The following is a 24,287-nucleotide window of genomic DNA, read 5'->3' on the forward strand; positions in this document are numbered from 1 at the left end:
AAAAGGGGATAGAGAATAAGACTGAGAATATATTATTGCCCTTATATAAATCCATGGTACGCCCACATCTCGAATACTGTGTACAGATGTGGTCTCCTCACCTCAAAAAAGATATTCTAGCACTAGAAAAGGTTCAGAAAAGGGCAACTAAAATGATTAGGGGTTTAGAGAGGGTCCCATATGAGGAAAGATTAAAGAGGCTAGGACTCTTCAGTTTGGAAAAGAGAAGACTAAGGGGGGACATGATAGAGGTATATAAAATCATGAGTGATGTTGAGAAAGTGGATAAGGAAAAGTTATTTACTTATTCCCATAATACAAGAACTAGGGGTCACCAAATGAAATTAATAGGCAGCAGGTTTAAAACAAATAAAAGGAAGTTCTTCTTCACGCAGTGCACAGTCAACTTGTGGAACTCCTTACCTGAGGAGGTTGTGAAGGCTAGGACTATAACAATGTTTAAAAGGGGACTGGATAAATTCATGGTGGCTAAGTCCATAAATGGCTATTAGCCAGGATGGGTAAGAATGGTGTCCCTAGCCTCTGTTCGTCAGAGGATGGAGATGGATGGCAGGAGAGAGATCACTTGATCATTGCCTGTTAGGTTCACTCCCTCTGGGGCACCTGGCATTGCCACTGTCGGTAGACAGATACTGGGCTAGATGGACCTTTGGTCTGACCCGGTACGGCCTTTCTTATGTTCTTATGACTTTTCAGCTTGGAGAAGAGACTAAGGGGGGATATGATAGAGGTCTATAAAATCATGGCTGGTGTGGAGAAAGTAAATAAGGAAGTGTTATTTACTCCTCATAACACAAGAACTAGGGGTCAGCAAATGAAATTAACAGGCATTAGGTTTAAAAGAAACAAAAGGAAGCATTTCTTCACACAACACACAGTCAACCTGTGGAATTTTGCCAGAGATGTTGTGAAGGCCAAGACTATAACAGGGTTCAAAAAAGGACTAGATAAATTCATGGAGCATAGGTCCATCAGTGGCTATTAGCCAGGATGGGCAGGGATGGTGTCCCTAGCCTCTGTTTGCCAGAAGCTGGCAATGGGCGACAGGCAGTGGTGAGCTGGAGCTAGTTCGCACCAGTTCGTGCGAACCGGTTGTTAAATTTAAAAGCCGGTTTCGAACCGGTTGTTAAAGGGGTGGGCAAACTCCAGCCCACGGGCCACATCCTGCCTGAATTCCCAGCTGGGGAGGCTCCCCTGGCCCCTCCCCTGCCTTCCCCCCTCTCGCAGAGCCTCAGCGTGCCAGGCCGCCAGCGCTCTGGACCGCTGCTTGGCAGCTTTGCAGCTCCTGCCGCTCTGAGCGGCATGGTAAGGAGGTGGGGCTGCGAGCTCCAGTGGGCTGCACGGCATCCACACACGCTGCCCTGAGCAGCATGGTAAGGGGGCCGGGCTGGAGTTGGGAGGAGGGGTTGGATAAGGGGCAGGGAGCGGTCGGACGGGGCGGAGGTTTTGGGGGGCTGGTCAGGGGACGGGGAACGGGGAGGTTGGGTAGGCGTGGGACTTCCGGGGGTCTGTCGGGGTGGTGGTGGATGGAGTCGGGGCAGAGGACAGGGAGCGGGCTGAGTTGGGTAGGAGTGGGATCCTGGGGGACAGTTAGGGTGGGGGTCTCGGGAGGAGGTGGTCAGGGGACAAGGAGTGGGAGGGGTTGATAGGTTGCTGGTTCTGAGGGGGGCAGTCGGGGGCAGGACATGGGCGGGGGAACAGGCTGTTTTGAGAGGCATGTGGGGCTTGTACTCACCGGGCGGTTCCCTACCGGGTCTTCGGCGTCACTTCAGCGGTGGGTCCTTCACTTGCTTCGGGTCTTCGGCGGAACTGAAGGACCCGCCGCCGACGTGCCGCTGAAGACCCGGAGCGAGTGAAGGACCCGCCGCCGACGTGCCGCTGAAGACCCGGAGCGAGTGAAGGACCCGCCGCCGACGTGCCGCTGAAGACCTGGAGCGAGTGAAGGACCCGCCGCCGACGTGCCGCTGAAGACCCGGAGCGAGTGAAGGACCCGCCGCCGACGTGCCGCTGAAGACCTGGAGCGAGTGAAGGACCCGCCGCCGACGTGCCGCTGAAGACCTGGAGCGAGTGAAGGACCCGCCGCCGACGTGCCGCTGAAGACCTGGAGCGAGTGAAGGACCCGCCGCCGATGTGCCGCTGAAGACCCGGAGCGAGTGAAGGACCCGCCACCGATGTGCTGCTGAAGACCCGGTAGGGAACCAGTTCTTAAGATTTTGGCAGCTCATCACTGGCGACAGGGGATGGATCACCCAATAATTGCCCTGTTCTGTTCTTTCCCTCTGGGGCACCTGGCATTGGCCACTCCTGGAAAACAGGACACTGAGCTAGATGGACCTTCGGTCTGACCCAGTATGGCCGGACTTATGGATGTAGGAATTCCTGCATGAAATTCTATGGCCTGCGTTACAGCAAAAGGGAGGGTCATAAAGAGAGAACAGATGGTCCAGTGGTTAAGCCGGTGACCAAGGCCTGAACAGCAAACTATGATCAATTCCCTATCCTGCTACCAACTCCCTTGTGATCCTAGGCCATCACTTAAGTTTTCTGTCCCTCAGCTCCCCATGAGATGACAAGTTTGCTTGATGAAGGAATAGTGTTGACATAATATACTTAGACCTCAGGCATTTCACTTGGAACCACATGACATGAATAAAAAACTAGAACAATATAAAATTAACACAGCACACATTAAATGGATTAAAAACTGTCTCAAAATGTAACTGTAAACGGGGAATTGTCACTGAGCAGGTGTGATTCCAGTGTGGTTCCATAGGGATCAGTTGTTGGCTCTATGTTATCAATGACCTGGAAGAGAACATAAAATCATTGCCGATAACGTTTGCAGATGACACAAACATTGGGGGAGTTGTAAATAACAAAGAGGACAGATCACTGATACAGAGCGATGTCGATCACATGGTAAGCTGGGTGCAAAAAAACAATGTGCATTTTAATACGGCTAAATGCAAAGGTAGTATATAGAATGATGGACATACTATCGGGGTGGGCTCCATCCTGGGAAGCAGAGACTCCGAAACGGACTTGGGAGTCATGGTGGATAATCTGCTGAACATGAGCTCTCAGTGCTATGCTGTGGCCTAAAGAGCTAATGCGATCTTTGGATGTATAAACAGGGGAATCACAAGTAGCAGCAGAGAGAGGATTTCACCTCTGTATTTGACACTGCTGGAATCCACTGGAGTCCAGTTCTGGAGTCCAGACGTCACAAAGAATGTTGCTAAATGGAGCGGGTTCAGAGAAGAGCCATGAGAATGATTAGAAGACTAGAAACCTGCCTTGCAGTGAGAGACTCAAGCAGCTTGAGCTATTTAACATAAGGGGCAACTTGATTACAGTCTGTGAGGACCAGGGCTGCCCAGAGGGGGGGGCAAGAGGGGCAATTTGCCCCAGGCCCCGAGCCCCACAGGGGCCCCCACCAGAGTTTTTCGGGGCCCCTGGAGCGGGGTCCTTCACTCCCTCCGGGGGGGCCGGAAAACTCTTGCGGGGCCGGGCGCAGGAGCTTCTTCCGCTCCCGGTCTTCACCGGTGGGGGTCCTTCCGCTCAGGGGCGGAAGGACCCCCCACTGGCGAATTACCGCCCAAGACGGAGCGGGACCCACCGCCAAAGTTCAGCTCAGTCTTCGGCGGTAATTCGGCGGCGGGGGGCCCTTCCGTTCCAGGACCCGCCGCCGAAGTGCCCCGAAGACCCGCGGCGGGGGGCCCACGCCGCCAAATTACCGCCAAACACCGGGCTGCACTTCGGCGGCGGGTCCTGCTTCGGCGGTAATTCGGTGGCGGGGGGGGTCTTCGGGGCACTTCGGCAGCAGGTCCCGGAATGGAAGGGCCCCCCGCTGCCGAAGACCCCGGGCCCCCGGAATCCTCTGGGCGGCCCTGGTGAGGACCTAGGTGGGGGACCAGTATTGACTAATGGGCTCTGCAATCTAGCAGAGAAGGGTGGACCCGGATCCAAATGCACACTGGCAATGAGGTGAGAATGTGCACCCGGGAGGGTAAAACAACTCACCCAGGGTCACGCAGTCAGTGACAATGAGGGGACCCAGCCCCACACTAGCCGGCAATGCTGGTGTAGCTGTGGGTCCCGGGGTCTTGGAGAGGCGGGAATATCTGTTACTGGACCAACTTCTGACACCTTTGCAGCCGCCCAGAGCCCCCCTGGAGCGGGACCCCTGCTCAGTGTCACCGCGGCTGGGAGCGCCAGGAGCGGGGCCGCGCTGTGTAAGGGTTAATGGGAGGCAGGCGGGTGCACTGGGAGCCACAGGACTCGGCCCGGCCTGGCTCCCCGCTCCTGCCCCCGCTCCCCCGCCTGCAGGGCCGCGGCTCTCGCTGCCGCTTTCCCAGGGATGCCGTGCGGTCGGCCAGCCCCTGTGCTCCCGCGGAGCATCCATCGCAGCCCTGCCCCTTTCGCTGCCTGCGAGCCAGACGCGCCCCGAGCCGGAGCAGGCGGCGGAGCCCGGCGCCGGGTCGTGCCCAGGGCCAGCCGGCGGGGTGGATGAGGTTGATGCTCCTCTGCTGCACCTGGAGGGACGAGCCTATGGGAGAGGACGAAGGTTCGTAGCGCGGGCTGGGGCCGCTGCGCTGCCTCTGCAGATGCGGGAGCCCCGCCAGCCGGGGCCGAGCAGGGACGGCCCCCGGCCGGGCTGCTCTCCCAGCCCGGCCCGCTCCGGCCACTGCCCGGCCGGGGGCTCCCCCGCGGGGGGAAGCCTGGCCCAGCGCTTGGCGCAGGGGCACCCGGGAGCCCGAACTCCTGGGTTCCGCTCGCAGCCCGCAGGGACTCGCCGTGACCTTGAGCGAATCGCTTCCCCTGGTGCAGTGGGTGTGGACGGGTGGGAGCCCAGGGCTCTGACACGTCGCTGGGCAGGTGCAGGGGGGGCTCCCCCTGACGCGACTTGGGGTACCCGGCCCGGCGGCCCCTCTGTGATACAGGGGAGGCCTGCGGGCAGGCTGGTGGCCAGCGCTTCGCCCTGGGCTGAGGGGCCCCCAGAGGCTGCTCCTGCAGTGAGGCAGCCCCCGGGCTCGGGGTTCCCATCTCACTGCACACACTCCTGCAGCCAGGAGGCGCTTCCTATTCTCAGGGGCCTTTCTCTGGCCCTCCGGGGTCACCTAAACCCTCCCATCAAAGCTCCCTTCCTCCCAGCTAGGCTGGCCAGACAGCAAGTGTGAAAAATGGGGATGGGGGTGGGGGTAAAAGGCACTTATATAACACAAAGCCCCAAATATCAGGACTGTCCCCATAAAATCAGGGCATCTGGTCACCCTGCTCCCAGCCCCTTGCAATGCCGTTTGCCAGCTGTTCCCTGGCCCTGGCTGCTGGGGGTTCAGCATTTCGGGGCGTGGCCTGTCACAGCCCCTTGGCTGGGGCCATGGCTCCCAACGCAGTGGGGAGCAGACCCTGGCCTGGCCTAGATGATCCTCTTGTCCTGGCTGCCCTGCCTCCCACAGCAGCGCATGGCCCCTCTCCATGCCGCCTATCACCTTACTGCCACCTGCAGCTCCGCTTTCCAGCCATTCTGCTTCCACCCCCCGCGGAGCCGGGCTCCCTGCGCCCGTCCGTGACTCAGTCCTGGGGGCCTCTCTCTGACAACTGGGGAGCGGTTCCTGGCTCACCATGGGCGGGCCCCCTGCGCCCACTGACACCCTGCACACTCAGCCTGATGACCTGCCCCCCATCTTCTTGTCACCCCACATCTCCTCCCTCCCTCCTCCATACCTTATCCTCTACCCCCTTATCTTGCCCTCCCCTCCCCCACGGTCCTGGCTGCCCAGGTCCTGCTTTCACCCTCCTCACCCTCCATGCCTCATCCTATCCTCACCTCCCCCTTCCTTCCTCCTCATGCACTTTGCTCTTCCCCTCCACAGCAAGTCACCTGCCTCACAGCATCTCCCTGACAACCTGCCCTCACCCACTCATGCACCCTCAGGGCTAGCAGGGCTCCCCACCCGCACCTTCCCCCAACCAGCGGCCTCCACTGCTTTCTCCCCTGAGCTCTGCACTGGCTCTTCCTGCCCCTGCCAGTCAGAGGAGACAGAGCGGCAGTCGTGGGCACGCAGGGCAGTGCTGGCACCCCCAGGGAGCCCACCGCTCCCCAGGGCCCCAAGCTGGCCCAGGCCAGGTCCTGACCCCTGCCAGACACCACGCGCCCAGTGCCTTTCCCCCGATGTGACTCTGCCCCAGCCCTGCTCTGCCCTGCCAGCAGAGGCCATGGGCACAGGAGGGGGCAGCTCTGGCTGTGGCTGGTGTGGGGCCCCTGCCAGCAGGGGATCAATAAGTACAGGCAAGGTGAGCGGGGAGCGCCTGGGAGAGCATGGCCAGGCCTGGCTTGTGCTGCGCCTCCCCCGGGCCAGAGGCCCAGAGATGGGGGGGCAGGGTCAGCGTGGGTCCGAGTGGGGGTGGGGGGGTCAGAGCCTGTGTGGGTCTGGGGGATGGGGATCAGAGTCCATGCAGGTCCCAGTGGGGGCAGGGGGCAGGGTTAGTGTGGGTCCCAGTGGGGGAGGGGCGTCAGGGTCACTGCAATTCCAGTGGGGGAGGGGAGTCAGGGTCAGTAGGTGTTGCAGTGACAGGATGGTGGGGTGTGTGTGGCGGGGGTGAGTGTCAGTGCGAGTCCATGTGATGGGGGGAGGAGGCTCAGAGTTACTGTGAGTCCTGGTGTTGGGTAGGTGGGAGTGGGGGAAGGTCAGTGCAGGCCCTGTGGAGAAGGGGATGGGTCCCGGTGGCGGGTGGGCTGGGGGCTCTCAGGTGTGACGGGGGATGTGCCCAGCCTAGTTGTTCCTGCTCTGTAGCAGTTTCGGTGCTTCTCGCACAGGGGCCTGTGGAACTGAGTGCCCGTTTCCGGTGCCAGTCCACCAAGGCTCGCCGTATCCTGCACACCCACCAGACCATGCTGCTGCATAGCCTGCCAGGCAGTCGCTACGTCACATTCCCCTTTCATTGATTGGGGAAACTGAGGCACAGAGCAGGGAAGGGATGTTCTATATCCCCCTAAGTCAGGAGTCCTGCTGCCCTGTCCTGTCCCTTTACCACCAGCTCCCACTGCTACGCATGTCTCTCTCCATAGTTGCCTCAATGCATGTAGGTGAAATTAGGTGCTGGGCTTCCACGGGAGAAGGGCCCTCAGAGCTCCCCAAGCCAGACTGGCTCTGCCGGGGCTGGCTGTGCCCTCGCCTGGGGGTGCAACAGCCTGTGCCTCTTCTGTGCCCTGCAGGAAGCGACCTGCCTGTATGTGCGAGCTGTGGCCACAGTATCTACGATGGGCAATACCTCCAGGCCCTGAACGCTGACTGGCATGCCGACTGCTTCAGGTAGGAGCCACGCGGGGCAGGCATGGAGCTCTCCTGCCTGCGCTCCCCAGCGCTGGGCCTGCCACGACTGGCCAAGGCTAGAAGTCTAGGGACAGACACTGGTGTCACCTCCCGGTCAAGGTGGCCGCATGTGTACACACACACACAATGTCCTGCACAGATACACACACACACACACACCGTCCATGTCCTGCAGAGATACACACACAGAGTCCATGTCCTGCACAGATACACACACACACACACACACACACACACACACACACACACACCCCGTCCATGTCCTGCACAGATACACACACACACACACACCCCGTCCATGTCCTGCACAGATACACACACAGAGTCCATGTCCTGCACAGATACACACACACACACCCCGTCCATGTCCTGCACACACACACACACACACACACACAATGTCCTGCACAGATACGCACACACACACAGTCCATGTCCTGCACAGATACACACACACACAGTCCATGCCTTGCACAGATATACACACACACAGAGTCCATGTCCTGCACAGATACACACACACACACACCCCGTCCATGTCCTGCACAGATATACACACACACAGACACACAGTCCATGTCCTGCACAGATATACACACACACACAGACACACAGTCCATGTCCTGCACAGATACACACACACAGTCCATGTCCTGCACAGATACACACACACACAGACACACAGTCCATGTCCTGCACAGATACACACACACAAATGTCCTGCACAGATACACACACACACGTGCAATGCCCCTCTGGCACACAACTCCCTTGGTTAAGGGCCCTGGTCCCAGCCAGCCATTAGACTTGGGGTGGGGCATTCCCAGGATGGGCTGCAGTTCTCCCCACAGCCCAGCAGAGCCGGCTGGGGCTGGGGCTCTGGGTCCCTAGCAGCCTGTGGCCCTTGCCGTCTGCTTTGGTTTCTTGCTTGCGTCCCTGGGTTCCTCTCTCCCCTCAGCACCTGCTCTGTAGGCGTCTTCCCAGCCCTCAGCACTGGTCATGTCACCCAGACTGCACTGTGTTCTGGCCGCAGGTGGGAGCCCTGTGCACTGAGCGGGGCTTGAAGCCTCTCCAGCACTCAGTCCGAGAGGGCTGTCCTCCGAGCCAGGCATGCCAGGTTTTCGGACAGGCCAGCCAGAGTGAAGGGGCGTTTGCTGCTGCAGCTGGGGTGAAGCGGCTGCCAGAGTGCGAGCATGGTGTGGCTGGGCCCCTGCACTCCCTGTCACTAGGAGCCTGCAGGCTACCAGCCGTTCCTCTCAAAGGGCCTGCCCGTGTGCTGCCCCCTCACGTCTGTGGTTGCAGCACAGATAAATGCAACAAAGAATCCTGTGGCACCTTATAGACTAACAGACGTTTTGCAGCATGAGCTTTCGTGGGTGAATACCCACTTCTTCTCTTGCATCCGAAGAAGTGGGTATTCACCCACGAAAGCTCATGCTGCAAAACGTCTGTTAGTCTATAAGGTGCCACAGGATTCTTTTTTGCTTTTACAGAACCAGACTAACACGGCTACCCCTCTGATACTTGACACAGATAAATGTCATTCCCCAGGGAGGGCTCGGACACCTGGCACACAGCATGGAGTGTGTCCCTAGCCTGGGAGAATGGGAGAGCCCAGCTCCCTGGCATTCTCGCTGCAACCTGCCTTCAGCTCGACCCACCCAAACCGTACTGGAACTCTGTGTGCCAATGCTTGCTTGAAGGGATCTCCCTGCTATTCTACTGCAGTCCCAGCCTCTCCCAGCAGGGGCGCTGTAGGGAGGGGGCAGAGTTCTGATTGTGGGAGAGCTCCCAGCTGCATCAGTCCTGGCCTCTTCCTGCAGGGGGCACTGCAGGGAGCAGGGCAGGAGTGCTGGCTGTGGGGGAGCTCCCTGCTATTTCTGCCCTGGCACCTCCCAGCAGGGGGCTTTGTCGGGCAGAGTGAGGATGGCACCCTTCATTATTATTATTACTGTTTGTGTTTCCGGAGCACCTAGCAGCCTGAGATGGCCCAGGACCCCATTGTGCTAGGTGCTGTACAAATGCAGAACAAGCTGACCCCTTGGCCTGTCCCTGGGGCACAGTGGTGTCTGCAAGAAGCCTGTCTGGGAGCGACCTGGATTCCATGGGAAGTTGGGCTGCTCTCTGCACTCCACAGCCCCATGCGCTACTGCAACTGGGCAGCCATTAATAGCAGCAGCAGCTGGAGAGCATGTGAACAGGGCCATCTGCTCCTCATTAGCCTGTGTGCCTGCTAAGCCTGAGCCAGAGAGAGAAGGGGTGGATTGTGCATCGCATCCTGTGCGCTGGAGTCCCCAGAGTGGGGGGCAGTCTGCTAGGCATACTGGGGCCAGGACAGAGCCAAGCCCCCTCTGCCCAGACAAGGGGGTCGGCAGGTGTTTCTTCGTCAGTCTGATGGGAGGGGCAGGTAGTTGGGGATGGAAGTCGTGATGGTGCCCTCCTCGTGCTGGCACTGTGAGCAGGGTTAGACAGCATAGTGGTTAATGCTGGCAGCTGCACTGGAGCTTTGTTGACAGCAGCGCAGCCAGCCACTGAATCGCTGCTAGCACCAGTGCAAGTGCAACCTTTCCCAGGGCTGGCAGCGCAGCAGGGCTCTGTGGAGCTGGGAAAGCCCAGTTCCCTAGGAGTGCCCCAGGGCTCTCTGCACTTGGCAGGTGTGCACCTGTGCATCTGCATGCCAGAGGGTGTGCATGCGTCTGCAGGGATGCGCGAATGGGGTTGGGTGCACTGGCAGGGACACGGCGAGTTTGTGGGCGGGGGTGAGCTGTGATGCTGGAAGGCAGGGCATGTGCATGCACAGTGCTGTCGCAAATGGGAGCAGAGAGGTGGGAGGGTGAGTACAGGTGGCAACAGGGCCATGTCCATTTGGACAGTGAAGCTACACACGGTGGTGCTGATGTTATGCATGGAACAGTGGGGGTGCCAAGTAGGTTGGCTGGTGTTGTGTTTGCAGGAGTGTACCAGCAGTGCCATTGCACAGCCCTACGGAGGGGAGGCCTGTGAGTCCCCATGAGGATCCAGCCCAGGGGAGGCGCAGCAATGGCTGATGCAGGGCAGGCTGCTGGCTGTCACTGAGGAAGCGCCGTCCCTGTGTGATTACAACTCTGGTTTCCTTTCCTCCTCAGGCTGCTGGCTGCGGTCTGGGGGTGGGGAGAAGTGAGAGCTAGTGTCTTTCCCTGAGTCACTGAGGCCAGAGCTGTGGGGAGCAGGCTGGGGAGGAGGGGATGATGTCATGGGTTCCTGGTCCCTCCTCTCCCTCTCACTTAATACTTCCAGCTCTTTGAAGTGTCTGTAGGAATTAGAAGCCACAGAAGTGTGTGCAGGGCCTCCCTGGCCAGCTGGGGGAGGCGCCCCCACGGCTGAGTGCAGGGCCCCACCACCCCAGCTGCTCACTGAGGCGCGGCCCGCACGGCGCCGGACTCGTTCTGGTTCGGAGGATGCTGACTGCTGTGCTCAAGAAGAGCTGCTTCCTGAGTGCTGGAGCCAAGTAAGTGTGTGGGGCTGCTCTGGCTCGCACCTGAGCCTCTGCCGTGGCTAGGGGCACCGCATCACCATGGGCTTGGGGCCACAGCGTGGGACGGTTTGTGGTGGAGTCCGGACAGCACCCTGGGGTCCCAGCCCAAGACATGGATAGAGGGAAGGCAGCAATCCCAAGGGAAAGGAGTGTGCCTGGAGACATACTGCCGAGGAAATAGAAACCGTGGCAGGAAATGTCCCCTTCCCTCCCCCCAGCTGCCCCCACATCTCTCTCCTCACAGCCTGCTCACTGCTTCTCCTGCACTCGCCCAGTTAGCAGGCAGCTGAGACCACACCAGCTGTGGGAGGTGGAGGAGCTGAGCAGGGTGGGGGTGATGGTGAGATTCCGATAACCTTCTGGGGGCTGCGGCTGGAGGGAATTGGCCTTTTGGTGCGTTGCAGCATTTGGTACCTTGTTATACACTTTGGTGGTTTTTGTGTGAAATATCTCCCTCCCCAGCACTGAGGAACTGAAAACCCCTCTGCTCCAAAGCTGGCTGCTTCGTCTAGGGGTGTGTGTCGTTATCTCCTTTATCAGATGGCGAACCTGAGACACCATGAGAGGAAGTGACTTATATGGCTGGGGGAGGGATGCTGGGTCTATTGGACTGAGCAAGGGTTGGGGAGTCAGGTGAGTGAGCTGGGTTCTTACTCTGGATCTGACTTGGGCCAAGTGGACACTGCACCCTGCCAGTGGGAGTGCCAGGGTGGATCAAAGGCAGGTGGGTTTGCCTGCTGTGAGCAGGGCTAGAGGACATGCTCACCATCACTGCACCCTCCAGCAGAGCTGCACAGGGACTAGAGCAAAGGTCTTTGCACCTCCTCAGCGGAGAGAGCCCAAGCAGCATGGCAAGAGGCTGCCATGTTCAGTGACCCAGCCACTGCACCCCTCCCAGGATCACAGATCACCCCCAAAGGACTTGGAATTACTCATCTCTTCCTATGCAACTTCCTGCAGCCTAGCGAGTGGGTTCTCCCACTGAGATCTGTACAGTGTGTGTGCGCTGGTGCTATATGTCTGAGCACACACTGTGCAGCTGTCTGTGAGCGCACAAGCCCCAGGCAGGGTCTGTGGTCCTAGCCCAGGTGCAGGGCACCCAGAACACTGCTGCACCGGGTCCCCACCCTTCCGGCAGGGCCAGGGCCGGTGGTGAGAGCGTGACCCGCCCGCCCACAGGGTGCGACAGGGGTGGGGTGGGGCTGTGCCCAGGGCACCATCAGCAGCCCCCAGTGCAGAGAGCAGGGCCGCTCCCACGCCAGCACTGCGAAGGTTAACGCAGCTGGGTTGCGCCCGGACGCGCGTCCTCATTGGTCAGCGTCCTCCCGGGAGAGTTTGACTCAAGCAATTGGAGGGCGGCTTCCCGGCTGGGGTGACGTAATGGGGCTGCCAGGGGAATGACATCATTGCTGATTGACATGCGACCCACGTGCCGGCAGAGCGGGGAGAAAGGGGGCTGCAGAAGCGACCGCATCCCCACCGCTCCTCACTCTGCATCCCCGCCCCCTACAGCCCCACTGCTCCTCTGCATCCCTGCCCCCTTCAGCCCCACCGCTCCTCACTGCAGCCCTGCCCCCCCTACAGCCCCACCGCTCCTCACTCTGCATCCCCGCCCCCTACAGCCCCACTGCTCCTCTGCCTCCCCGCCCCCTCCAGCCCCACCGCTCCTCACTGCATCCCTGCCCCCCGACAGCCCCACTGCTCCTCACTCTGCATCCCTGCCCCCCTACAGCCCCACTGCTCTCTGCATCCCTGCCCCCGACAGCCCCACACCGACAGCCCCACTGCTCCTCACTCTGCATCCCTGCCCCTACAGCCCCACCGCTCCTCACTCTGCATCCCCGCCCCCTACAGCCCCACTGCTCCTCTGCATCCCCGCCCCCTACAGCCCCACACCGACAGCCCCACCGCTCCTCACTCTGCATTCCCGCCCCCTACAGCCCCACACCAACAGCCCCACCGCTCCTCACTGCATCCCTGCCCCCCGACAGCCCCACTGCTCTTCTGCATCCCTGCCCCTACAGCCCCAGACCGACAGCCCCACCGCTCCTCACTCTGCATCCCTGCCCCCCCTACAGCCCCACCGCTCCTCACTCTGCATTCCCGCCCCCTACAGCCCCACTGCTCCTCTGCATCCCTGCCCCCGACAGCCCCAGCCCCACCGCTCCTCACTCTGCATCCCTGCCCCTACACCCCCAGAGCTCCTCTCTGCATCCCTGCCCCCTCCAGCCCCACTGCTCCTCTGCATCCCTGCCCCCTCCAGCCCCACCGCTCCTCACTGCATCCCTGCCCCCGACAGCCCCACCGCTCCTCACTGCATCCCTGCCCCCCCTACAGCCCCACCGCACCTCTGCATCCCTGCCCCGACAGCCCCACACCGACAGCCCCACCGCTCCTCACTCTGCCTCCCCGCCCCCAACAGCCCCACCCCGACAGCCCCGCTCCTCACTGCATCCCTGCCCCCGACAGCCCCACTGCTCTTCTGCATCCCTGCCCCTACAGCCCCAGACCGACAGCCCCAGGCCCACCGCCTCACTCTGCATCCCTGCAGCCCCCTCCAGCCCCACAGCTCCTCACTGCATCCCTGCCCCTCCAGCCCCACTGCTCCTCTGCATCCCTGCCCCTACAGCCCCACCGCTCCTCACTGCATCCCTGCCCCCGCTACAGCCCCACTGCTCCTCTGCATCCCGGCCCCTACAGCCCCACTGCTCCTCACTGCATCCCCGCCCCAGACAGCCCCACTGCTCCTCTTCATCCCTGCCCCCTTCAGCCCCACCGCTCCTCACTGCAGCCCTGCCCCTACAGCCCCACCGCTCCTCACTCGGCATCCCCGCCCCCTCCAGCCCCACACCGACAGCCCCACCGCTCCTCACTGCATCCCTGCCCCCCGACAGCCCCACTGCTCCTCCCTCTGCATCCCTGCCCACCTCCAGCCCCACTGCTCCTCTGCATCCCTGCCCCCTACAGCCCCACCGCTCCTCACTGCATCCCTGCCCCCGCTACAGCCCCACTGCTCCTCTGCATCCCTGCCCCCTCCAGCCCCACCGCTCCTCACTGCATCCCTGCCCCCTACAGCCCCACACCGACAGCCCCACTGCTCCTCACTCTGCATCCCCCCCCCCTACAGCCCCACAGCTCCTCTGCATCCCTGCCCCTACAGCCCCACCGCTCCTCACTGCATCCCTGCCCCTACAGCCCCACACCGCATCCCTGCCCCTACAGCCCCACACCGACAGCCCCACCGCTCCTCACTCTGCATCCCTGCCCCTACAGCCCCACTGCTCCTCTGCATCCCTGCCCCTACATCCCCACTGCTGCTTACTGCATCCCTGCCCCCCTCCAGCCCCACTGCTCCTCACTGCATCCCTGCCCCCCTACAGCCCCACCGCTCCTCACTGCATCCCTGCCCCCTCCAGCCCCACTGCTCCTCTGCATCCCTGCCCCTACAGCCCCACTGCTTCTCTGCATCCCTGCCCCTCCAGCCCCACACCGACAGCCCCATTGCTCCTCACTGCATTCCTGCCCCCTACAGGCCCACACCGACAGCCCCACTGCTCCTCTGCATCCCTGCCCCCTACAGCCCCACACCGACAGCCCCACTGCTCCTCACTGCATCCCTGCCCCTACAGCCCCACTGCTCCTCTGCATCCCTGCCCCGACAGCCCCACACCGACAGCCCCAGCCCCACTGCTCCTCACTCTGCAGCCCTGCCCCCCCTACAGCCCCACACTGACATCCCCACAGCTCCTCACTCTGCATCCCTGCCCCCGACAGCCCCACACTGACAGCCCCACCGCTCCTCACTCTGCATCCCTGCTCCGGACAGCCCCACACCGACAGCCCCAGCCCTCCCCATACTCCGCCTCCCACTAGAGCCCCCACCCCTCACTCTGCATCCCTGCCCTCTTCCACTGCACACCAAAAGCCCCAGCCCTCCTGCTCCCCCTCCAGCCCCACAGTCTTGATGCCTGCCCCCCTAGAGCCCCACTGCTCCTCAATCTTCATTCTTGTCCCCTCTCCAGCCCCACTTCTCCATACCTCACCTCCCCCTAGCACCCCTGCCCCTCCAGCCCCACCCCCTCCAGCTCCACACTGACCCCCAGCCCCCATTCTCCATACCCCACCCCTCCTCACTCTCCATCCCTGCCCCACACCCACAGCCCCAGCCTTCCCACCCCATACCCCACCTCACATTCCTGCTCCTCTCCACCCCGCTCCTCACTCTCCATCCCTGCCTCCCGCCCCAGCCCTCCTACCCCCTCTGATAGCCCACGGCCTCCATTCTCAAGCCCCCTTTAGGGGCCGACCCCCACCACTCTTCACTCTACATCCCCACACTGACAGGCCCACCCCCCACCACGCCCACGCCCCCCTTTCCAGTCTCACGCTACCTCCAGCCCCATTCCAACAGCCCAGGCCCACTGCTCCGCCCTCACAGAATCTCAGGGTTGGAAGGGGCCTCAGGAGGGATCTAGGCCCACCCCCGCTCAAAGCAGGGCCAACCCCAGACAGATTTTTTTTTTAAACCCCAGATCCCTAAGTGGCCCCTCAGGGATTGAGCTCACAGCCCCGGGTTTAGCAGGACACTGCTCAAACCACTGAGCCAGGGCCGCTGAATCCATTTAGGCAAATTAGGCGGCTGCCTAGGGTGCCTAGTGGTTGGGAGCACCTAAAAGGCGGCTCAGGCGAGGAGGAGGTGAGCTGGGGGGGAGGGCGTGGGGAGGATCACCCGCAGTAATGGGGGGGGGGCGCACAGGGGAACCGCTCCCCGCCCCAGATCACCTCCCCTCTGCCTCCTCCACTGAGCACACGGCCCAGCTCTAAGTCTGCTCAAGCCTGGGAGGGGAGGAGAATTAGAGCGGCGCCTGCGTGCTCAGCGGAGGAGAGCTGGGGCGGGCTCCCCGGGCCGGGTTAGGTGCTGCGAGTCTCCCCTGGGTGAGGTTAGCTGCCACGGGGGGGAAGAAGTCTCCCCAGGTGGGGTTAGCTGCCGCGGGGTGGGAGTCTGCCCAGCCGGGGTTAGCTGCCCCGAGTCTCCCCTGGGCGGGGTTAGTTGCCCCGGGGGGAGGGGGGAGTCTCCCCAGGTGGGGTTAGCTGCCGCGGGGGGTGGGGGAGGAGAGTCTCCCCAGGCTGGGTTAGCTGCTGCGAGTCTCCCCTGGGTGAGGTTAGCTGCAACGGGGAGGGGTGGTGAGAGTCTGCCCAGGCGGGGTTAGCTGCCGCGGGGGGTGGGGGATCCCCGGGTGGGGGGCTGGGTTAGCTAGATGGGGGGTGGCGCAAGGTGGAAGTTTCGCCTAGGGCGTGAAACTTCCTTCCACCGGCCCTGCCCTGAGCTATCCCTCCCCACTCTCTAGCCTACCCCCTCGAGCCCCACACTGACACCCCAGCCCTCCCACCCCTCCTCCAGTTCCACACTGACAGCCCCAGCCCCACTGCTCCTCACTATCCAGCCCCACCCCCTTCCAGCCCCACCCCCCCACTCCTCACTCTCCATCCCTGCCTCCCGACAGCCCCACACTGACAGGCCCAGCCCTCCCACCCTTCTCCATCCTCAGCCTCCTCCAGCCCCACTGCTCCTCACTATCCATCCCTGTCCCCTTCCAGCCCCACACTGACAGCCCCAGCCCCACTGCTCCTCACTATCCATCCCCCCCCCCATCCAAACCCACCCCAACAGCCCCACCCCACTCCTCACTCTCCATCCCTGCCTCCCGACAGCCCCACACTGACAGGCCCAGCCCTCCCGCCCTTCTCCATCCTCAGCCTCCTCCAGCCCCACTGCTCCTCACTATCCATCCTTGTCCCCTTCCAGCCCCACACCGACAGCCCCAGCCCCACTGCTCCTCACTATCCATCCCCGCCCCTTCCATCCCCACCCCAACAGCCCCACCCTCCACTCCTCACTCTCCATTCCTGTCCCCACTTTCCATTAGAGCTCCAGCCCCCACCCTTCACTCTCCATTCCTGTCCCCGCCAGCCCCACACCAACAGCCCCAGCCCCACTTCTCCACTCTCCAGCCCCACATTGACAGCCCCACCGCACCTCACTCTCCATCCCACCTTCCTCCAGCCCCACACCGACAGCCCCAACCCTCCTGCTCCCTCTCCAGCCCCACACCGACCACCTCAGCACCCGTTCTCCATACCCCACACCCCACTCGGGCCCCACCCCATTCACTCCTCACTCTCCCTCTCTGCCCCCGTCCAGCCCCACACTGACAGCCCAGCCCCACTGCTCTTTACTCTCCATTCCTGCCCCCCCTCAGCCCCACACCAACACCCCCAGCACTCCTGCCCCTCATTCTCCATTCCTTACCCCCACTCCAGCCCCACACCAACATCCTACAACCTCTGTCCCCACACTGACACCCGCAACCCAATGCCTGACCCTATCCTCCATCCCCACACTGACAGCCCAACCCCCACCCCTCACTCTCCATCCCCACACCCCCAAATTCCAGTCCCACACTGATACCCCCCACCCTAGCCCACAACCCCTGCCCCTCACTCTCTATACTGCCCCCCACTCCAGTGTCACACTGACACTCCAATGCCCCAGCTCCAGCCCACTTCTCTCCATACCCCATGATCCTTACCCCTCACAGCTCTCATGAACAGTTCTCCCAGCCACATGCTCCCCACTTTTCTGCATGCCGCTTTTCTACCAGGTATATAAAAAGTGATCTTCCCATGCTGTGAGCTTCTCCACAGCAGTGTCCTGCCAGAGCCCGAGTTCCAGCAGGATACAGCTGGAGCTGTCGTGAATTGCACTGTTCATGTGTGCTGTGCAGTCCCGACATTTCCAGCGAGCTCAGCACCTGCTAGCGGGGCCGGGGGGGGGGGCATGGAGAGCTGTAGACAGAGCACAGCAGCTGGGGCCTCCCCACCGGGACAGGGGGTTCATAGGGAGCAAAGGGTTCTGCTTGTCTCCAGCAGCTGGAAACCGTTACGGTGAGTGCAGTGTGAGTCAGAGCGCTGTGCCAGGCCTAAGGACACATTGCCGGGGGGGGGAGCAGACAGTGCTGCTCATGGAACTCATTCTTTAATGCATCTTGTACGGCGTGATGGTATGTCTTGCTGAGCACAGTCTGAGCCAGGCAGATCTGTGCTGCAGTGTGAATGATGAGAACCAGCCAGGGACTCTTTGTACAGTGCCTAGCGCAGCGAGGCCTTGATCCCTGACTCGGGCCCTAGCTGCTACTGCGCCACAAATTGAGTACACTTACGTCTGCACTTCACATATGACAGCGGTGCAGCTGCCAAGCTTCAGTGTAGACACTCCCTAGGCTGACAGGAGGGATTTTGTCCTGAGAGGCAGTAGCTAGGTCCATAGAAGAATTCTGCCATCTACCTAACGCTGTCTGTACCAGGCTCAGGTGATATGACTGTCTCTCGGGGGTGTAGATATTTTCACACGGATGTAAATTCCTAGTGTAGCCCAGGCCTGAGATTCCAGGCCTATTACCTGTCTGTGTGTTACTCTGACGCCTGGAATGTCGGTTGAGTCAGCGTAAAGCCATGGAAATAGCTACAAGCATGATTGAAGGCTCTTTTTGTTCAGACTGTCACCGGGTTCAGTCACCCCTGAGATCCACAGTATGTTACCATCCAGTTCGCAGGCATTGGTACCTTACAAGTTCCAGCTGTGCGACATACAGCGAGGCACAGCGAGGGCGTGTCTGCACTGACAATGCTGCAGCGGCACAGTGGAGTGCTTCAGTGAAGACGCGACCTATGTGGCTAGGAGGAGTTCTCCCGTGCCACCGCCCGGAGAGGCAGCGGCTAGGTTGACAGAAGAATTCTTCCATCCAGCGAGTGCTGTCTACCCCAGGGTTTCGCTCGCACAGCTGCAGCTCTTGGGGGGTGGCATCCTGGCCAATGGGGTCACAAGACTGCTATCCAGTTCCCTTCTCCTCCATCACCTGCTCACACAGACACCCCATCTGTAGCTAAACCCATGTACGTTCCTAGTCTAGGCTGGGCCCAAGCGTCGTCAGAGGTAACTCGACCATTCACCACCCTTACTCTGCAGCTAATTGGGACTGATTGGCTGGGGGAGATGGCACAGATGTGGATCACTTGGCCCACCTGCCAAACCCGTGCACCAGCCTGGGCTCCCAGCTCCAAGTACAGCTAACACGAGAGATGCTGTCGTGCTGTGGCCCCACTTCCCTCTGGGGCAGGTCCCAGGCTGTGGCTGGACAGCACGTGATGTGCACAAATCCATTGCTGCATTGCGGCCCGCATGCAACAGGATGTGATTCTGTGACACTGCTTCCTCTTCTCCCCACACCAGGAGAAATCAAGAGCAAGTAGTGACCCAAACACAGCCAGTGCCTTCCCAGTGCCCCACAGCGGTACCACACTGGGAACTTATCTCCGAGGGAGGGCTCCCTCAGCCATGGCGCCCGGCTGGAATTAGCGGAGGATCTGCAGGCAACACAGACAGGACACAGTTAGAGACCAGCAGTGGCTACCTGAGCTACCAATCTGGGACGCTATTAGAGACCAATAGTGGTCACCCGAACTACAGAGCTCAGCCACAATTAGACACCAGGGGAGGCTACGTGAACTGCAGAGCCTGGACTGAATTAGAGATGGGGGTGTGTGTGAATGGGGGAGGGGTGGAACTAGAGATGGGGGTGTCTGTGTGAATAGGGGAGGGTGGAACTAGAGATGGGGTGTCTGTGTGAATAGGGGAGGGGTGGAACTAGAGATGGGGGTGTCTGTGTGAATAGGGGGAGGGGTGGAACTAGAGATGGGGGTGTCTGTGTGAGCTGGGGGGAGGTGTGGAAATAGAGATGGGGGTGTCTGTGTGAGCCGGGGGGAGGTGTGGAACTAGAGATGGGGGTGTCTGTGTGAGCCGGGGGGAGGTAGGGAAATAGAGATGGGGGTGTCTGTGTGAGCCGGGGGAGGTGTGGAAATAGAGATGGGGGTGTTTGTGTGAGCTGGGGGGAGGGGTGGAACTAGAGATGGGGGTGTCTGTGTGAGATGGGGGACGGGATGGAACTAGAGATGGGGGTGTCTGTGTGAGCTGGGGGAGGTGTGGAACTAGAGATGGGGGTGTCTGTGTGAGCTGGGGAGGGTGGAAATAGAGATGGGGTGTCTGTGTGAGATGGGGATGGGATGGAACTAGAGATGGGGTGTCTGTGAGCTGGGGAGGTGTGGAAATAGAGATGGGGGTGTCTGTGTGAGCTGGGGAGGTGTGGAAATAGAGATGGGGGTGTCTGTGTGAGCTGGGGGGAGGTGTGGAACTGGAGATGGGGCTGTCTGTGTGAGCTGGGGAGAGGTGTGGAAATAGAGATGGGGGTGTTTGTGTGAGCTGGGGATGGGATGGAACTAGAGATGGGGTGTCTGTGAGCTGGGGGAGGTGTGGAAATAGAGATGGGGGTGTCTGTGTGAGCCGGGGGAGGTGTGGAACTAGAGATGGGGGTGTCTGTGTGAGATGGGATCCAAACCCCAAATAAACAGATAAAATCTCACCCTCAGAGATGTTTCCATAAGTTTCTTTCACAGACTGTAGACACCTTCCTAGTCTGGGCCCAATCCTTTCCCCTGGTACAGCCCTTGTTCCAGCTCAGGTGGTAGCTTGGGGATGTCTCATGACTGCAGCCCGCTTTGTTCTGTCCCACCTCCTTATATAGCTTTGGCACAAGGCAGGAATCTTTTGTCTCTCCGGGTCCCCACCCCCTCTTCTAAATGGAAAAGCACCAGGTTTAAGATGGATTCCAGTACCAGGTGACGTGGTCACATGTCCTGTGAGACCCCCCCAAGCCTTCATTCCTCCCAGCCTGACTCTCAGGAAGGCCTGCAAGCAAACAGAGCCATCTACAGTCAATTGTCCTGGTTGATGGGAGCCATCAACATTCCAAGCCACCATTAATGGCCCACACTTTGCATAACTACAATAGGCCTTCAGGGTTATAGTTCATATTTCTAGTTTCAGATACTAGAGTGGTACATTTATACAGATAGAATGACCACACTCAGTGGATTATAAACTTTGTAATGATACCTTACAAGAGACCTTTTGCATGAAGCATATTCCAGTTACATTGTATTCACATTCATTAACATATTTTCATAAAATCATATAGAGTGCAATGTCACTGGGGTGTCTGTGGAATGCAATTAGAGATGGGGGTGTCAGTGTGAGCTAGGGGTAGGGGTGGGATTAGAGATGGGGGTGTCAGTGTGAGCTGGGGTGTGGAGTGGAATTAGAGATGGGGGTGTGTGTGGGACCCAGGGGAGGGGCGGGATTAGAGATGGGGGTGTCTGAGTGAGCCGGGGGGGTAGGAGGGATTAGAGATGGGGGTGTCAGTGTGAACCGGGGGCTGGGGTGGGATTAGAGATGGGGGTGTCTGTGTTAGCCGTGGGATGGGATGGAACTAGAGATGGGAGTGTCAGTGTGAGCTGGGGGAAAGGGTGGGATTAGACATGGGGTGTCAGTGTGAGCCAGGGGAGGGTGTAATTAGAGATGGGGTGTGGGTGGGATTAGAGATGGGGTGTCTGTGGAGCCGGGGAGGGTGGAATTAGAAATGGGGTGTCAGTGTGAGCCGGGGAGAGGGGTGGAATTAGAGATGGGGTTTCTGTGTGAGCTGGGGAGGGGTGGAATTAGAGATGGGGGTGTCAGTGTGTGCCGGGTGGGGAGGGGTGGAATTAGAGATGGGGGTGTCTGTGGGAGCTGGGTGGGGAGGGGTGGAATTAGAGATGGGGGTGTCAGTGTGAGCCGGGGGTTGGGGTGGGATTAGAGATGGGGGTGTCTGTGGGAGCCGGGGGATGGGATGGAACTAGAGATGGGAGTTTCAGTGTGAGCCGGGGTGGGGAAGGGGTGGGATTAGACCTGGGGGTGTCTGTGGGAGCCAGGAGGAGGGGTGGACTTAGAGATGGGGGTGTCAGTGGGCGCGGGGGGTAGGGGTGGGATTAGAGATGGGGGTGTCAGTGTGAGCTGGTGGGAGGGGTTGAATCAGTGTGAACCGGGGGGATGGGTGGAATTAGAGATGGGGGTGTAAGTGGGAGCCGGGGGTTGGGGTGGGATTAGAGATGGGGGTGTCTGTGGGAGCTGGGGGGAGGGGTGGGATTAGAGATGGGGGTGTCTGAGGGAGCCGGGGGATGGGACGGACATAGAGACTGCACGTGGCAAGGAATCCTGGGCCTGGGGCCTGACATCCGAAAGCCCTAGGGTGAGCAGGGGATGGCGGAGAAGGGAACTGGAAGCCAGCATCACCTGGGCATCACTATATTGAGAACAGTCTGCGTGGGACCAGGCAGCTGGGAGTCCCCTAGCCACTGGTGCTGGGACTGGCGAGCGCCTTGTCGGCTGGCTGGCGGGCACACAGCGAGCAGGGCTCTGAACGGGGATTGCCACTTGCTGGGGCCCTCTGCAACAGCCATGATCAGAGACAGGAAATGGCCTGGCTGCTGCAGCCTCTCCCTGCACACAGGGTGCAGGATGGTGATGGCTTTTTCCAGAGCGGTAGAACCGGGTCTCTCCCCAAGGCAGCAGGCTGCTGTGGTGCTGCAAGTGCTAATAACCACTGGCCATCACAGCCCAGTCTGCCGGCCATCGCCATCCCCTGTGGAGCCTAGTCCATGCAGCCTTTGGCTCCGTCTCCACTGTGGAGCCTGCCCATTGACCCAGAGCTGCTAGGTTCCCGGAGACGCCCCGGCAGCAGAGTGACGTGCAGTGATTGTGATCACTCTGGGTATGTGTACACTGCAGTTAGACACCAGCGGCTGGTCCGCGCCCACTGACACGGGCACGCGGCCTCAGGCTAAGGGCCTGGGCTGTAGGACCCTGCGAGGTGGGAGGATCCCAGAGCCCGAGCTCAAACATCTTTACCACAAGTAAACAGCCCCTTAGCCCAGGTCAGGGGGTGTCTACATGCAGTGTAGACATACATCTGCACCAGAGCTGGAACAGCGGCTCTCCCAGAAGCCCCCAGGAGGCTGGCAGCCCCCTGCCAGAGGAGCAACAGTCTCTCTCTTTCTCCATCAGCATTTGGCACAGCTCAGAGGTGCCCACACAGATGGGGTCAGGGTTCAAGAGCTTCCCAGTTGCGCAGACGCTGTCAGGCTGCAGCCCTGAACTCACGTCCACGTAGTCTGCTCTTCACTCTGCCTGGGGGGCTAGTTATGTGATGGGGGAGGGGCTGAACATCACTGGGACACACCCCGGTCCCAGGGTGGGGGAGGGGTTGAGCGTAGCTGGGACATGACCAGGAGGGGCTGAGCATTAACTCGTGCTGTGCTGGGAGGGAGCTTGAGCCACCTGCCTTGTCACTGTCAGCCCAGGGGAAATGAGCAGACCTGGGAGAGGCCAGCGGGATGCAGCGTGAGCTGGAGAGCAGGCAAAGCTGGCTGGACCCAATGCACGCCTGGTGCAATTCCCCTGGAGTCACTGGGACAGCCGCAGGGCCAGGGTGGGTTGGCGAGGGGGTGAGGAGTGAGGTCTGTGAGGTCGCTTGCCTGTCTGCAGCTGCCAGGTCGCCGTGACACGGTGGCTTGTGCAGGTGTGCGAGGGAGGGGAGCTTGGGCTGGGTGCGGGGTGGGTAACAAGGAGCAGAGACCAGCAGGGCCATACAGGAGGGATGGAGGGCAGCTCAGCATGGAGGGCCGGCGCTAGCTGGGGCAGCCCCCATGCCCGGAGTACAGCAGCTAGTCCTCTACTGTGGGGCGCACAGTCAGGGGCTGGGGCTGCAGATGCCGCTGACAGGCAGGGTTTCCTCTGCAAGGGCCCAGAGCCCAGCCCTGCAGCCGTCTGGGGAGGTGGCGCGCAGCAGGAGCAGCCCAGCCCTGCAGCCGTCTGGGGAGGTGGCGCGCAGCAGGAGCAGCCCAGCCCCATGGTACTGCGGCTTTCCTGTGGCCGGGCGGGGGGAGGGTCACGCTTGCATGGTGCCCTCGTTCGGATCCCGATAGGTCACGGGCAGGCTCATCAAAGGGCTTTGCTGTCCGTGATCCGCCCTCTTGCTACTGCAGGTGCTGTGAGTGCGGGGCCCTGCTGTCCCACCAGTACTACGAGAAGGATGGGCGCCTCTACTGCAAGAAGGACTATTGGGCCAGGTTCGGGGAGCTGTGCCACGGCTGCTCGGAGCAGATCACCAAGGGGCTGGTCATGGTAAGTACCATTCATCAGAGCAGAGGCGTTGCCCCCTGCGAGCAGCCTGAATGTGGGTGCACCTAAGGAACAGCTTAAAGTGAGGGGCGCAGGGCTCTGTGCAGTCAGCCCAACCCGGGTGCGAGGCCTGACCCTGTGCAGTCATTTACACCGGTGGAGCACTGCCCAGCCAGACCGGCACTGGGATCAATGCTATCACAGCGTGCAGGCAAGCCCCAGGGCTCCTTGGATTCTGGGGATTCCCACAAACCCAGTGGGCTTGTGGCTAGCAGTGACTGGACATTCCCAGCCCAGCTTCTCCGCA

General features: G+C 60.7%; 1 protein-coding gene across 2 annotated transcripts in view; it reads left to right on the forward strand.

The window, feature by feature from the left end:
* The first annotated feature begins 4,437 nt into the window (after positions 1-4,437).
* The window catches only part of LIMK1 (LIM domain kinase 1), a 40,291-nt gene continuing 20,441 nt past the window's right edge, over positions 4,438-24,287 (forward strand). Inside the window, exons 1-3 of one of the 2 annotated variants that reach the window (XM_039508246.1) lie at positions 4,438-4,588; positions 7,241-7,337; positions 23,845-23,983. In XM_039508246.1, the coding sequence (XP_039364180.1) occupies positions 4,531-4,588; positions 7,241-7,337; positions 23,845-23,983 (294 nt within the window). In that variant the 5' untranslated portion in view covers positions 4,438-4,530. Of the gene's footprint in view, positions 4,589-7,240; positions 7,338-10,623; positions 10,846-23,844; positions 23,984-24,287 lie in introns of those variants that run through there. The other variant, XM_039508247.1, reaches the window with a different exon arrangement.

This window comes from Mauremys reevesii, linkage group 20 (genome assembly GCF_016161935.1).
Source record: "Mauremys reevesii isolate NIE-2019 linkage group 20, ASM1616193v1, whole genome shotgun sequence".
NCBI classification, from domain to species: domain Eukaryota; kingdom Metazoa; phylum Chordata; order Testudines; family Geoemydidae; genus Mauremys; species Mauremys reevesii.